Below are 13,871 nucleotides of genomic sequence, written 5' to 3' on the forward strand. Positions count from 1 at the left end.
ATAACAGCTGCTTATCTTGCCTATTAGAGCAATTTATCCACTGGCAACATCTGGCCATGAAAACAGGTTATTTTTTTTTACTACTGTCACTGCTTGGTGGCATCCAGGAACCCGGCTGAAAGGTGCTTGCAGTGCTTGTTGGGTCTTGGGATGGCTCTTTCTTTCCATAGTAGGGAGCTGACGCGTGGCCTTTAACCTGAGTATGAACTGGTTCTGCAACAAGTCCCTCCTTGTATTCCTTGGCCTGAAGGAGTTTATCCTTCTCATACACATCTTTGACTTTCTGTTTCATTTCTTGTCTGTAATTCTCATTCTTGAGTATCTCCTAAAGACGAAGTAGAAAGACAATTACATAAAACAGAAGGAAATGCAGTGCATGATACTGGAAAGAAACATTTTAAATAGTGATTGTTTTCTTGATTTTGTTATCCAAATATTCAAGTACATCGGTAAAATGAAATGTAGAAAAACAGTCAGTTTTGTTACAACCAAATTCAGTCCTAGTTTGCAATGCTAATGTGTTGATTTGTTGAAGAAAAGCTGTATAGTGGTGTCCCAATTTCACTATTCTACTGATCAAAAAGGAAAAGTAATTGAACAGTTATCAACAAACGCACAAAGAATAAATTACCCTTAACACTGTTTTCTATTGTAGGACTTAGTAATAAATAGCCATTTATCATTGGTGTTTCTTCTTGTATCTCATTAGGCCTATGACTTTAGGCATCTGTCCTAGGGTGTAGTTTTGGGATATGCAGATGGACAACTTTGTCTCTTGTTGGTATATAAGCCCAAATCAAAGCTAATAAATAGTAAGATAACCTTAAAGAGTTAGGACAGACACAAAATTACTGAGATGGGATTTATAATTCAGGAAAAAACCAAACAAACTCTATGCTAGCATAAAGAAAATAAAGCTGCTAAACTGCCTGAGGTAAGCCCTGCTCCAGAGATCCGTAACACAGCTTTGCATGGCCAACACATCTGTAGCTGATGACTTCTTGGCCAACAAAAACCAACCAGGCATTACAGCAAGGACACCATGTGTGCAAGTAGGCTGGCTGAATGTTGACTCTACGTATCTACCTGGCATACTAGCTAAAATAAACGCAGTGCCTTCATAACACTGTAAAGTCATACCTACTGCCCTTGCACAAGTAAAAGAAATGCAGATTAAAGTTACATAGTGAAGGAGAAGCTTACCTCCTCACTCTGATCAAGTGAAGACACTACCCTATCTGATGGCACATTCCTACCGCAAAGCCAAAAAACTTCCATGGCGTGTTCAGAGAAAGCTTGTACAACTTGCTGATTCAATATTATAGAACTGTACTGAAGCATTACTGGCTACAGGTTAAAGCTGGAAATTCACTAATAAAGCTGACCCTGTGAACTGCAATTTGGCTGCACTGAGGAATGCTGAGGCTGTTAGTTGAAGCAAGTGTAATTATTGGCCTGTCCACAAGAGTAACAGAAAAACAGCTGCTTCAGAGGAGCGTACAAAGAACTCCCAAAGTAAACACAAAGGAAACAGACATGGAAAATACACATTCTGTCTTTTATCTGTTAGTATACGCCTCCAAGCAGAAGGCCATACTCAAATGAAAATGTCACCAAGTATAATGAGATCAGATTTTCAACTATGAGTACAGCAAAATCTCTTTAGTACATCTCCCAATTCTGTCCTTGTTCACTATGTGCCTGTATAAACTGAACATGATTTTACTGATTTCAGTGGGATTACTCCTATGGTGTTGTATTACAATACTACTAAGAAACAGTGGAATAGTACCTCTCTGATATCTGAAGACCACACTGAAATCTCTGCTAGAACAGCATGAAATGATGCACTAAAACAGGAATGTAATTCACTTAATCTGAATGGCTACTTAATAACTTCAAAACTTCTTAAGGGATTCCTTCTACAGAATCATCTGATATAGCTGTAAGTAAATTCCAGTGCTTCAAGTCCATTTTACATGATGATGATGATGTAATTGTTATCTGGTTTTCAGACCCAGCTGAAGCTCTTTTATCAACTTTCAGTGGTCTAAGTATAGTTGCTATCTAAATAAATTCTAAAAACCATCAACTTGCTTCAATGTACACATTTTAAAGAAATTATTACATGCAATTTTATACAAGGAATCACCCTTAATACACACTAGAAAGGATCTTTATAACCTTCCAAATATGACTTCAGACTATCTGCGTGGCTCAAGACACTTAAACACAGTGAAAGTTGGAATGGTGCTGAGGGGCTTCCTATGCACTGTTGAACAGCACTGCAGCAGACATCTGGTGGGCTCTGCTGTCCACAACAAGCAATCCATAAACCTGCATGCTACCAGAGCCCTGGGCTCCTTCTTTCAGCTCACCTGTATGCAATGACATTTTCACTTAAGAGGCTCTACTGGCACCCAGCTCTTTTTTGTTTGTTATGCTCTATTGGGTAACTTGGGGTAGAACTTTTTTTTTTTTTTTAATTTTAGTTTATCTTGACAGATTTAGAGTAGTATACATCTTCTGTAAGATGAAATATTTTAGAAAAATGGGTAACTTCACTATCAACTGCTCCAAAAACATACAAATGAAGCTGCCTGCTGAAACATAAAAGCACAAGAACATCATGTGTTCTGACCTACAGGGGAAGTAAAACTTCACTCAGCCCAATGCAAATAGCTTTTTATCTTCCAGATAGCAATCATTTTCTAAACTAATTCTAGCCAATATACAATACAAACCTTCCGGACCTGCAGCTCTCAGGAGACACACTGCATCTATGGAGTATCGGAATTGTCCTTTCTAATTTTTATTAGGAGAAATCTAAGGATTGGGATTTTGCTGGGGGATAAATCAATGCCTGAAAACAACAAGCCATATTTTATACCAGCTGAGATCTCTACATCTAGATGTTAGTTTTTGAAATGCACCTATTACCAGAATTAGAAACAAAATATAAATGATGTGGCCAGAGCTATGTCTGACTACAAGGTCTACAGCTTATTTTCAAGTGGAATGTAAAAGAAGACATTTTACTAATGGAAGATTAAAAAAATCACCAAAGTTAGATGAGCAGTTATCTAAAAAGTTTTAAGCACTCTATGATTGGAGTTAAAAACATGGATTAAGATATCTCTAATGTTTTCTTGAAGAACTTTATATTATTATTTAGGGAATACCAAAGTGGACCTACATGGAGTTTTAAACAGCTGTTCTTCACGCAGAAACTGATTTCTTCCACATATTCTGACATCTTAGTAGCAGCAAAAGCTACAAGAACAAAGAACAAAAGATGACTGCTCATGTAAGGAGTGCAGTCCAGGACACGTGGCTAGCTCCCAAGTGCACCACTGTAAAGGAGATCATACTATATTTCATGCTGCTGGCATGTAACCTTGCTGCGTCTTTCAGCTGTTATGTCTCAGTGAGCTAATGAGGAATCTTCAGTAATTTCCACTTTTCTTGCAAATACTTGTGAACTGTATTTTTGCATAAAGCTCCCACTTAACTCTAGTAGATGAAATGTAATGCTAAGCATTCTCTGTTTTTTGAAAATTACAATCCCCAGAGTGGAAAAAAATTCAGATATCTGACTCCACTAAGATGATCTTCAGTGGCTACCGTACACAGAAAACCTGCTGTGTAGACTAAACGTTTGAAGTGAACTTTCTTTTCACTCTTACTGGATCTCACACTGCTGCTGCTTTACCCTTTCTGAACAAAGAAGGAGCCTTACAGAACAAATAAGATTAGTTTTTCTTGGTAGGAAAACACTACAAATATAAACGGTGTTTCTTTTTACTTGCTTATTCCCAAACCTAGGGTCTCACTCAGTAGTTATCAGCCCCTGCACAGTAGGTCTTGCAGGCAACTGCCTGCACTCCACCCTTTCTATGTTGCAGCACCCCTGAACTCCACAATCTGAGGAACTCCTCCCCCCCTTCCTCTTCCTGATTGTGTTGCTCTACATCTTCAAGTTATCCATAGATTATAGCACTATTTGCCTCTCATGGACCATTCTGAATCTCCCGAAGGAGAAAGACAATGCAGACTTGGGAGCAGCTGTCTCCAAGGATGCAGGTGGCCAGACACACTGTGATAATGTACAAAGGAATTCTTTTTTTTTTTAAAGCTATTTTAACAGACTGTTACTAGCCTGGTTTCATTCTATTCATATAATTTTCTAAAGACGCAATGCCCAGGCCCACAGATACAAAGGCTTAATGTATTACTAATTTTAAGCAAAGATGTCACAGTTCACTTCAGTTGGGTTTGTGTATCAAGTAAATGGAAAACAGGTTATGCTGTTTTAGGAATTGTTCCAAATTTCTAAGTTATCTTAATGATAATACCCTGATTTCCTTTGATTTGAATAAGGCTAGCTTTCTACTATTTGGTACTAGAACTAAGAAACATCTGAACAGATGAATGTTGTCCAAACTACAGAGACACCTCACAGAACATTTGCATTTTAGTGCCTGGTTTGAATACTTTGTCTAATTATGAGTGAACCTGAATTTAGAACTCCTAAGAATGTTTATCTACAAGCTAGCAGAAATACTTAAAATAAAAACTTAAAGGCTGATTTTGAGAAAATTCAAAGTATCAGAAATTTTCTTTACTGATAAAATAATCAGAAGACTAGAAAAATGCTAGCTGCTATGTCAAATCATCCATTTCACAGTACTGCCAAGCAGGTTCACAAAGCTCCCTTTTCCAGTTTCACAAGATAAATATCGAGATAACAGGCTGCTACATCATATTTCAAGACTAGAAGGCTTGACTTCCCTCATCACCATGAAGCACTGCATGTTCTGACCCAGGGCAAGTCCTGCTAACTCAGCAACTGAGCATTAGCACAGAAGCACAAGGCTGAGAGTGAAAAATGATGTGGTAAATGAAGGGCTGTATCTGTGTATGGCAGAAACAGAAGAGCAGTTTAAACTAGAAAAGCTTATCTGACTTTGTTAAAATACCAATTTAAATCAAACTCTGAACCAGCTGACAGCTAATTTTATACATAATGTACTTGTGAAATATCTCTGTTCAATCAACAGTCAGCATTTGTCAAATTGATCTAGGATTTGGTTTACTTAGTTGTTTTGTGTCCTCAAATCTCTGACCAGTAATGCTGCAACTAAATTCTCTACACTTGATGTTATTTTTTAGAAGGATATACCCCCTATGTAACTAAAAGTAAACTGATCCAAACTTTCTTTGTTGGATACAACACAGTTTATGGCATCTTTCCTTGTCTAGGCTTTGTAGAACAGCTTTTTTGACCTCTGAATGTATATCACAAACTAGCCAAACAAATTACAGAACACCCACAGCTGCTGCTGCAGAACAATTACTTTTGCTTACAGCCTGCAGTAACCCCTTAAACATTATGCAGACACAGAAACAGACTTCTAATGGTACAGCATGTTTCTGGCAGTGGAAACTACTGTAAGAGAAAGGCAATTCCTTAGATTTATTTGGTGCAGATCACTCAAATTGAATGCTGTTCTGTGCAGCGTGAAAACAGCTCTTATTTTGGATTTCTGTCCCTGCAAAGGAACAATACACCAACTCTGGTTTTATTCAGTTAACAGCATAGAAGTTGCACACCACAATCAGTGTGTGTTAGATCAATACATTATTTACTGATAATCATGCTTCATGAAGAGTCCCATATTTAGTTTTAAATGCAGTTCAGTAGGGGCTTGCTCCTGATTTAATTTTATAATACAGCCCAGATTTCTGTACACAGTCAAACATTTGTCCAAGACAGCCAAAACTGTATAGAAGCAGCAAACTAGCCCAAAATAAAGGGCAGCATACAGCCTTGGCGCCTACAAAGCAAAGGAAGAGCTGTAGCTGTGACTCAGTCTCAGTTTGGTCTTTACTTTCCTCTTGATTTATATATGATGTAATCTGTACCAGCCCTTTTCCTGGTACACTTTACTTCTCCCTCCACCCCCATTCAGCTGTGCTGACAGTGAATTAGGAGACCAAGCCAATGCTCTATGTAATCCCACCCACACAGACAGGAGCAAAGAGGCAGCAGCTCCCTCCCTACGCTACAGCCTTTGGATCTGCAGCATAGGGAAAGTAAGGAGACAGTCTTATGTGAAGGCTGGCATTCACCTGTGTTTCAAATTTGAGGACAAAGTTGACAAAGTTAACGACAGGAAAAACTCTAAAAGATAATCGCTTCTTCAGCCTCTTTGGCTTTCTCAAAGTAACTTCTCTGCATGCTCCTTTTCATTTAGACTCCTGTAGCTCAGCTCTGTATTGTCAAGTTTTAATGCTCTTTCAAACCGAGTAATAATCCTTTCTGCAAACAGCCAAAATTTACTATGCAAAATACTACTTACTACAAGTCAGATTATTTGAACATGTCCTAGACTTTCAATCCTACATGTAATCCTGAAGAACAATGGTGGAAAATATTTTGCTCAGAAGAGCAAAACAGCATCTCTTAACATCATTTCCAAAAACTGTAAATCATTCTGCAGTTTTTGTTGTTTCAGGAATATTCATTTGCTAAACCCTATTCTTTGTATAACCTCTTACATCAGAGTTATCACTTTGAAAACTTCTCAACTGAAGTATCTAAAATAAGATAAGAGCAAAACTAAAATGTGCAACCTAAACAGTGTCAATTTTTTCTAGCCTGCATCCCATTCGAGTTAAAGGCAGGTGAATTCTGTGTTGACTAATCTTCATGACTGAAGTTATTTTATTTCATATAATCTCTCAAGTAACAGTTATGACTAAACAAATGGTAAAAGCAGATATGCATTGCGGGAACCATTACAGTGTAATTACTGAGGGGAAGCTATCACTGAAACCTTTGGCTTACTAAAAATCACTCAAGTACAGTTTCCCTCCCTTGACAAGGAGAATGTCAAAATAGATAATTATAGAAATGCTAGACATAGTTTAAAAGAAGACAGGAGCTGTCACAAAAGGCGTATTATTATAACATTTCACCTTCCACCCAACCTCACAATTCAGAAGACAGTGAGTTTTTTTTTTTTTTTTACTGTGTAATAAGTACATAATGCATGAGAAAAGCAACCATTCACTGCGGTATTTCCTATTTAAAATTATTTCCAGGCTCCTTACACCAGTTAAAGGAACACACAACTCCATTTTGCTTCCACAAAATACTCAGTATACAAATATGTATACATACACATACAAAGAAAGAAATGGTGAGGATTTAAACTGCAAATACTTCTAGCTATGCTACCCATATGGACAACAAAAAAAGAGGCATCTAGCATACAGTGAAGTTACTTCTGGATCCATACTCAATGAACACTTTTGGTACATGGTACCTACAGAAACTGTGGACTACTAAACTGGCAAGTTCAGAGAACTGCTTACCTCTCCATAGCAGTTTCCCTAGGCATTACTACATGAAGTTTCTCTAGTTTTAACATTCACGTACTCTTAAGATTGTCTGTAATTTAGCTTCTATCTTCATTCTACCAGAAAGTCAAAAGTACAGCTGAGTTACTCAGGTACCCCAGGATGTTATCAGAAGTAGCGCATAGCTGCAAGGTTTGTTATGTGGGAAAAAAAGTTTTTACAACTTCTACATACATTAAAGTACTTTGTATTCAGTTTAATAGCCCCTACCAATCTGATGTCCACTGAAATAAGAAATAATAAAAGCTTGTAAGTTGTGCATTAAAATAAGCTTATACAGCACTAGATACTGGATATTTTTAAGCTTTGCTACATCCTTACAGATGTGCCTCTTAGTTCCTTAATTCCAGGTTCTGAAGCTGAATGCTCAGTGCATCTTTGATACAAGATATCTAAGCCAATTTTAATGATGTTACTCTCAGTACCTTTATGACTGAAAACTTGGCTAAGTGTTAAATATAACTGAGATGAGTGACAAAGAGAGATACTCTATCAAAATTGGCACAAAAAATGAAGTACTTATACTAAGTATCGTATGCATCCAGCATCTCAGAAGGATCTGCACCAACAGAAACTACCATTTATTTCATTACCTTTTTAATATATAACACAATCTCAAATTTTAAATAAATGGTTCACAGTGAATGCAAGAGATGTAGAATGCTTATGAATGTCATGAGACATCTTTTAAATGTGTTTGTTGAATAGAACAACAACAGGAGACCAAAAAGAGAGTGCTCAGGAGAAGGATTTTCTCCTTGCCCTTCAGGAGCAATTTTTCTTTCCTTTGCAAGTGAAATGTGAAAAATACAAAATCCTAAGATGTCACATTTTAAGTCAGAAGTGAAATCTGCAGTCAGAAGAAAAAATGAAAGATCTGTGTTGGAGAGACAGCACATTTATGTTTACCTTCCAACACAGTGGTTTTGACGAGCTATACGGAAAAAGAAGTTGACTCCAACTTAAATAATGGGAGTAGCTTCTTAAAGAAAAAGAAAATTCCATGGATAAAACATTGCTCCTATTAAAAACTCTGTCCTAAAGTAACTTCTGTTAATAATTTCTGACACAAATACTAAACAGGTATACAAATTTCAGTGCAAAGTGATCAATCACTAAATCTGCTTCAACAAAATAAAATTTCATTACAAATATTTTAGCATTTGTAGCTTTTAAATATTTTATTTCAAACTTTCTATATAGGGTACTAATTTCCTATTGTACACAAAAAGGCTATATGCATCTACTTTCCTATTTTTGTAGAATGGAAACAAAATACTGTAATTATATATTACTCATTAAGTTGGTTTACAACGTAATTTAGAACTGCACAGGAATGAATGTAACAAATTTTTGTCAGCACATCCTATATGATGGCACAACATATGTAAAAAAATAGATGATAAATCAGTAATGTATATATGTATATACACACACGCTTACACATGGTACAGATGTGATCCATAATTCTCTACCAAAAGGGACACTATATGAACAGAATAAATTTAAACACAAGAAACAACTTGATACATATTCATTTCCAAAGTTATCATCCTCATAACAAAGAACAAGACTTGGCATACTTCAAGTTGTAATAAAACCAAAAGGCAATCATGTGTTTCCAGTGTCACATAGGCTGGCTTTCAAATACACTGGCATGTCTTATGTTACTGGTCAGATTAGAAACAACCATGATGATCAACAGCGTTCTTGGGTTGACTAGCCCACAGAACAGGAGTCCTGCTTTAAGTGACGGTTCTCCAAAAACAGGTGGAAAATGGTTATTTGGTAGTGGAGAAGGAAGAAACTATATAGACATGGAACACTGAACAATGTGTCTTGTGAAGTCACTGCAGTACTCTTCCTAATAAGAAATGGAATCTAAAGAGATGCCAAGCCATTTTCTCTGTGAAAAAATGAAAGCTTTACAATGAAAGCTAAAGAGATCAAGTAGGTATTTCTGGAAGATAGAAGAGCCTGATTACAAAATATTACCAAGTCTCAAGAGCAGTGTCTAACAGACCTAGCTGGTGACATGAGCTCGCCATGCTAACCAGCATAAATAAAGACAACTCACGTTCATCCTCACTTCAGTACTGACATAATGATTCTGAACCACATTTCCATGGCCTACAGAATTCACTGGTTCCCTGCTAATATCAGAATTCACTGATTCACTGGTACTATCACAGCACGACATGTTCAGCTGATTTGTGAACCTCTGCAATATTTCCCAAGTTTTATCACAGACCTTATCAAGAGATCTGGTAGTTCAAGAATCTGAACATCTATTTAAACATCTACCACCTAAAGCTGGATAAAAGACAGATACATTAGAAAAATAAACCCACAACAAAATACTACATGGGGATGATAGGCAAAAGATCAAAGAAGTGGAACAGAAATTTTCAAAAAGCTTAACATAAAGCTAAATAGATGATATAAATATAAAAAAGGGGCAGTTAAAAAAATAATCATTAAAAATGCGATATTACAGACCACAAAGGTAGAATAATAGGCACTGTTGCAGGAACCTACACTTCAGGAATTGTAACGTTGTTCTGTGGTATTACAATGTGATGTTGACAGTAAAATGTCATTAAGGCACAAAACAGAAACAGTCTAGTCCCATGAGAAATATGTAAAAGAACAAGGAGATTTGTTATGCAGTTTCAACAAGAAACATGGTCAAAAATATTCCCTGGTTCCTTAGCTGCCAAATAGTAGTTTACTATATCAGCAGTACTGTCAAAACAGGAATATAATATAGAATAGCTGCCTGTAAATTCTGTGCACCTAAAACACCAAAGCCAATCTGTTCTATATATGAGACTAAACAGTATTCTGTACATACTTCACCAGTATCTTTATAATTACATTGTGACATAAGGGTTCCAGATCAAGGAGAAACATGCATCTCACCCCATACTAATACAGGAAAAAAAATAAGCTGTATATCATATTTATAATGTGATTGCAAATTTTTAGCAAGAAATTTTAGCACACATATACTCGAATTAGTTTTCTTTATACAGGACAAAACAAAAAACAAAACGAAACAAAAAAAACCAATCCACACTAGAGATTTTTTTTTTTTTTGAAAGAAAAGATAACTGCTATTCAAATTACCTGTATTATCACTTCTGCTCTGATAAAGTCAATGCACTGCTCCGCAGGTAAAATACCTAACTGATAAATACTTTTTTATAGCTATTAACTCATGAAACTGAAGGTATAAGCAGTCCTGTTAACTCTGAATGCAACACTACTCCCAGTAGTTTTTAAATCTCTGTAAACTGCTTTCTCTGGAAGGTAAAATATTCAGAACACCACTGATCCATAGTTCTCTTACCTGTAGAGAAACCCTTTGGAAAGGGAACCAAGAGCCCCAGTGCCAGAAGGAGCAAATTCTAAAACCAGGGCTGTGCATGTTCTCTGGAGTAGGCTCATCTCAGCATTATTACAAGAGTTTGGCTCTTGAAAACAATAGCAATAAAGGCATGAAACACCTCATGCCTTCAAGTATCACATGATGTGATAGTTTCAAGAACAAAAGTTCTACGTATATAGTTAACATGAGATGTGGCCAGTTAGAAGGGCAGTCCAAGCATAGACAGAATGCTTACAAGTATCTCTTTTGCACAAAAAAATTAGGATGAGAAGGGAGGGAATAAAAGTTGGTGGGTTTTCTTTTTATGTGTATTAAGACTTCTTTTGGGTCCTATCATTTGAGGGTAAACGTAACATTTTCTTCCATTCATGCATGCAGTATAGCCCTTATCTCTGCAACCTCAGAGGCAAAGGGTGAAAAGAGACAAATAGCTGAAAAGCTGTAAGTTGCATGGGAGCTTTGGCTTGAAAAAAACATCACACTGAAAGCTTATTAAGCTTATCCTAATTACAGATAGATAGGAGAACGTCTCACAATTGGTATATTTCAGAAGATTCAAGTGACTGAAGCTTTGGTCAGAGCATGCCAGCACAGCTTCACTGAATTCAAAGCAATTATTCCTACTGATGTAAGTCAAGTTTATGCCCCTCTGGCACTCATTTTGAATCTTCTGTAGTAACCCATACTTTAGCAACTCAATCACTCCTAGATGACACTTAGCAACTTAAAATGCAAGTCCAGAGTAAGAAGTGGAAATGTGTGCCTAACACACATCAGCAGTCAAATGCATTCTACTCTTTACAAACTCATTAGCATTCAAGATTGTAAGATATTTTGCTTCTTTGTTCTACTAGAAACCACTGAGAGAAAAAATCATGGCTGCAACTCCCCCGTCTCATTAGCACTGTACAATGTTAATGCAATCTGTTTTCTTGTACTGATGAAAATGCTGGCAACTGTATTTGAAACCTGCATTTTAATATGAACTACCTTGAAAAAAAAGATTGTATTAATATGCAGAGGACTCGTCCTAAAAATTCACAGAAGTAATTTGAGAATTAATCTAATTTAAAAAAACCTCTTCAATAACCATGATTATCTTAAAGACTCTAATTTCAAATAGATAAATGAACACTGGAGTTTTTATTTCCACGTATTTTTCATTTTCCTAAGTATTAGACATCAAGTCAATGTTATTTCTTCAATTAGGCAAGCAACACACTAAATTGTTTCCCCAGAGTAAGTTACTGAACAGATAAGTCCACTATAAATGAATTACTGTAGTTTTAACTACCACAGCTGAAAATTTAAAGACGATTAATCTCTTACCTCAATGGTAGGTGGATTGTTTCTCTTTTTTCTTATCCAAGCTGCAAAAGAAATAAAAATCAAATGGATTATTTCAATGATAACAGAGAATATTACAACTCAAAATGATTTTGACTTCACAACAGAAAGTAAACATTTATATAAAAATTTGCCACAACATAGCAAGCTGAAATAGTATTTCCTAAAGTATCAAATCTCAATATGCTATGTTCCATGTCAATACTCTTAGCCACCACAAAAGAAAGAAAAAAAAGTACATTCCTGTTACCAGAGCTTGAGCACAGCTTACACACTACCCAGAATGCCAGAACAGGGCTTAAGGCTCAGCCTTTTGTTGAGCTTACTATACAAAAAAAGCAGAGTTTCACCCTGATAAAACAACCACAAGACTGCTGAAAAGCATGAAAAGCTTTAGATTGCTCTGGAGAAAAAGGATCTGTGTGCATGCCTCAGGCATTGTTAAAGCTTTAAAACTTCCTAAGGACTTTAGTGCCGACTAGAGCTCTTTCACAGAGATGCAAGATACAGCCCTACACCTGCATAAGCTGTCTGCATAGTTTCAGATATGCTGCATGGTTTTACCTGCTGCATCAAAGTGAAGGTAGCATAAAAGAGGGAAGGAACACTCCCTCCATCTCAGCAAATTCATGATAGAAAGGACAGCAGCAGAATAACAGCAGTGGCAATGTTGGTTGTCCTGTGATTGATGTCTCCTGTTATGAACTACAATCAGCAGATGTATGTCTACTCCCACCATAAGCTGCCTGACAGTATGGAACTGACTGGAAGCAGCAATACAAGGGGATTCCATTGCAGATAGAGAAGTGGTACCATGTCCAATCTTGCTTCATTCAGCCAATGAATTATTACAGAGAGCTCCAACTCCATTACAGAATTTATTAGACAAACAAATTCCCTGATTATGAACAAGTCAATATGCATCTCTCTTCAAAAGTACCACCACTGAGCTGCAACATTTTCTCAAAATTGTTGAATCCACAGAACTACTAGGTACCAGACAGCGTGTTTTGTAGACACTTTGTTTTTTCTTCCCTCCTGCTTTTATTTTTTTTAGATGAATGAGTAGAAGAATGCAAATAGCAGCGAGCAGAAGGACAAACATAAGGGAAGCAGTTAAAAGGCAAAATGTTCATTTATATTTTTGGATAATTGTTTGTTATCAAGCTTGAAAGTAAGAACAAAAATGTTATTTTCACACAGTCATATTCCTGGTTATTTCTTTCAGAAATGCTTTAAGAAGGGATTATTTCAAATTTTCATCTTCCAGTTCCACTGGACTTTTAGGAAAACTGCAAAAAAGTCAAGCAGCAAGTTCAAAGTACTAGCAGCTGCATGGAGCCATGACTTCACCTGACTATAGAAAATGCAACCACTCATACAATGAACCACTAACAACATTCTGCTTCAGCAACATGATGAAAATGATTTTAGGAGGAACAGCTTAAAATTAATGTAAGAATGGAATAAAAAGAGGCAAAATACCATTACACAGCAAAGCCAATAGGCCTAATTCAAGGTTAATGATTAAAATTTTCAATTACATAAAACAAGGTCTGTTGTTTGTTTCTTGACTATCAGATGACAATTTCTAAAACATTTCTTCTTAAAATTGCATGCATATGCTTATGAATATCAATATCTGTCAACTCTTGTCAGTAGTTTTTAGTCCTAACAAACAGAAGATCCAAATGCGCAACAGGGGGGA

General features: G+C 36.4%; 1 protein-coding gene across 1 annotated transcript in view; it reads right to left on the reverse strand.

Annotated features, from left to right (window-relative positions):
- NDUFAF2 (NADH:ubiquinone oxidoreductase complex assembly factor 2) overlaps positions 1-13,871 on the reverse strand; it is a 43,136-nt gene continuing 29,265 nt past the window's right edge. The window contains exons 3-4 of the mRNA XM_065739856.1: positions 12,146-12,186; positions 1-325 (exon numbers count right to left, since the gene is read on the reverse strand). Coding sequence (XP_065595928.1) covers positions 68-325; positions 12,146-12,186 — 299 coding nt within the window. The 3' untranslated portion in view covers positions 1-67. The remainder of the gene's footprint in view (positions 326-12,145; positions 12,187-13,871) is intronic.

This window comes from Cyrtonyx montezumae, unplaced genomic scaffold (assembly GCF_038088225.1).
Source record: "Cyrtonyx montezumae isolate F1298 unplaced genomic scaffold, pur_monq_1.0 scaffold_25, whole genome shotgun sequence".
NCBI lineage: Eukaryota > Metazoa > Chordata > Aves > Galliformes > Odontophoridae > Cyrtonyx > Cyrtonyx montezumae.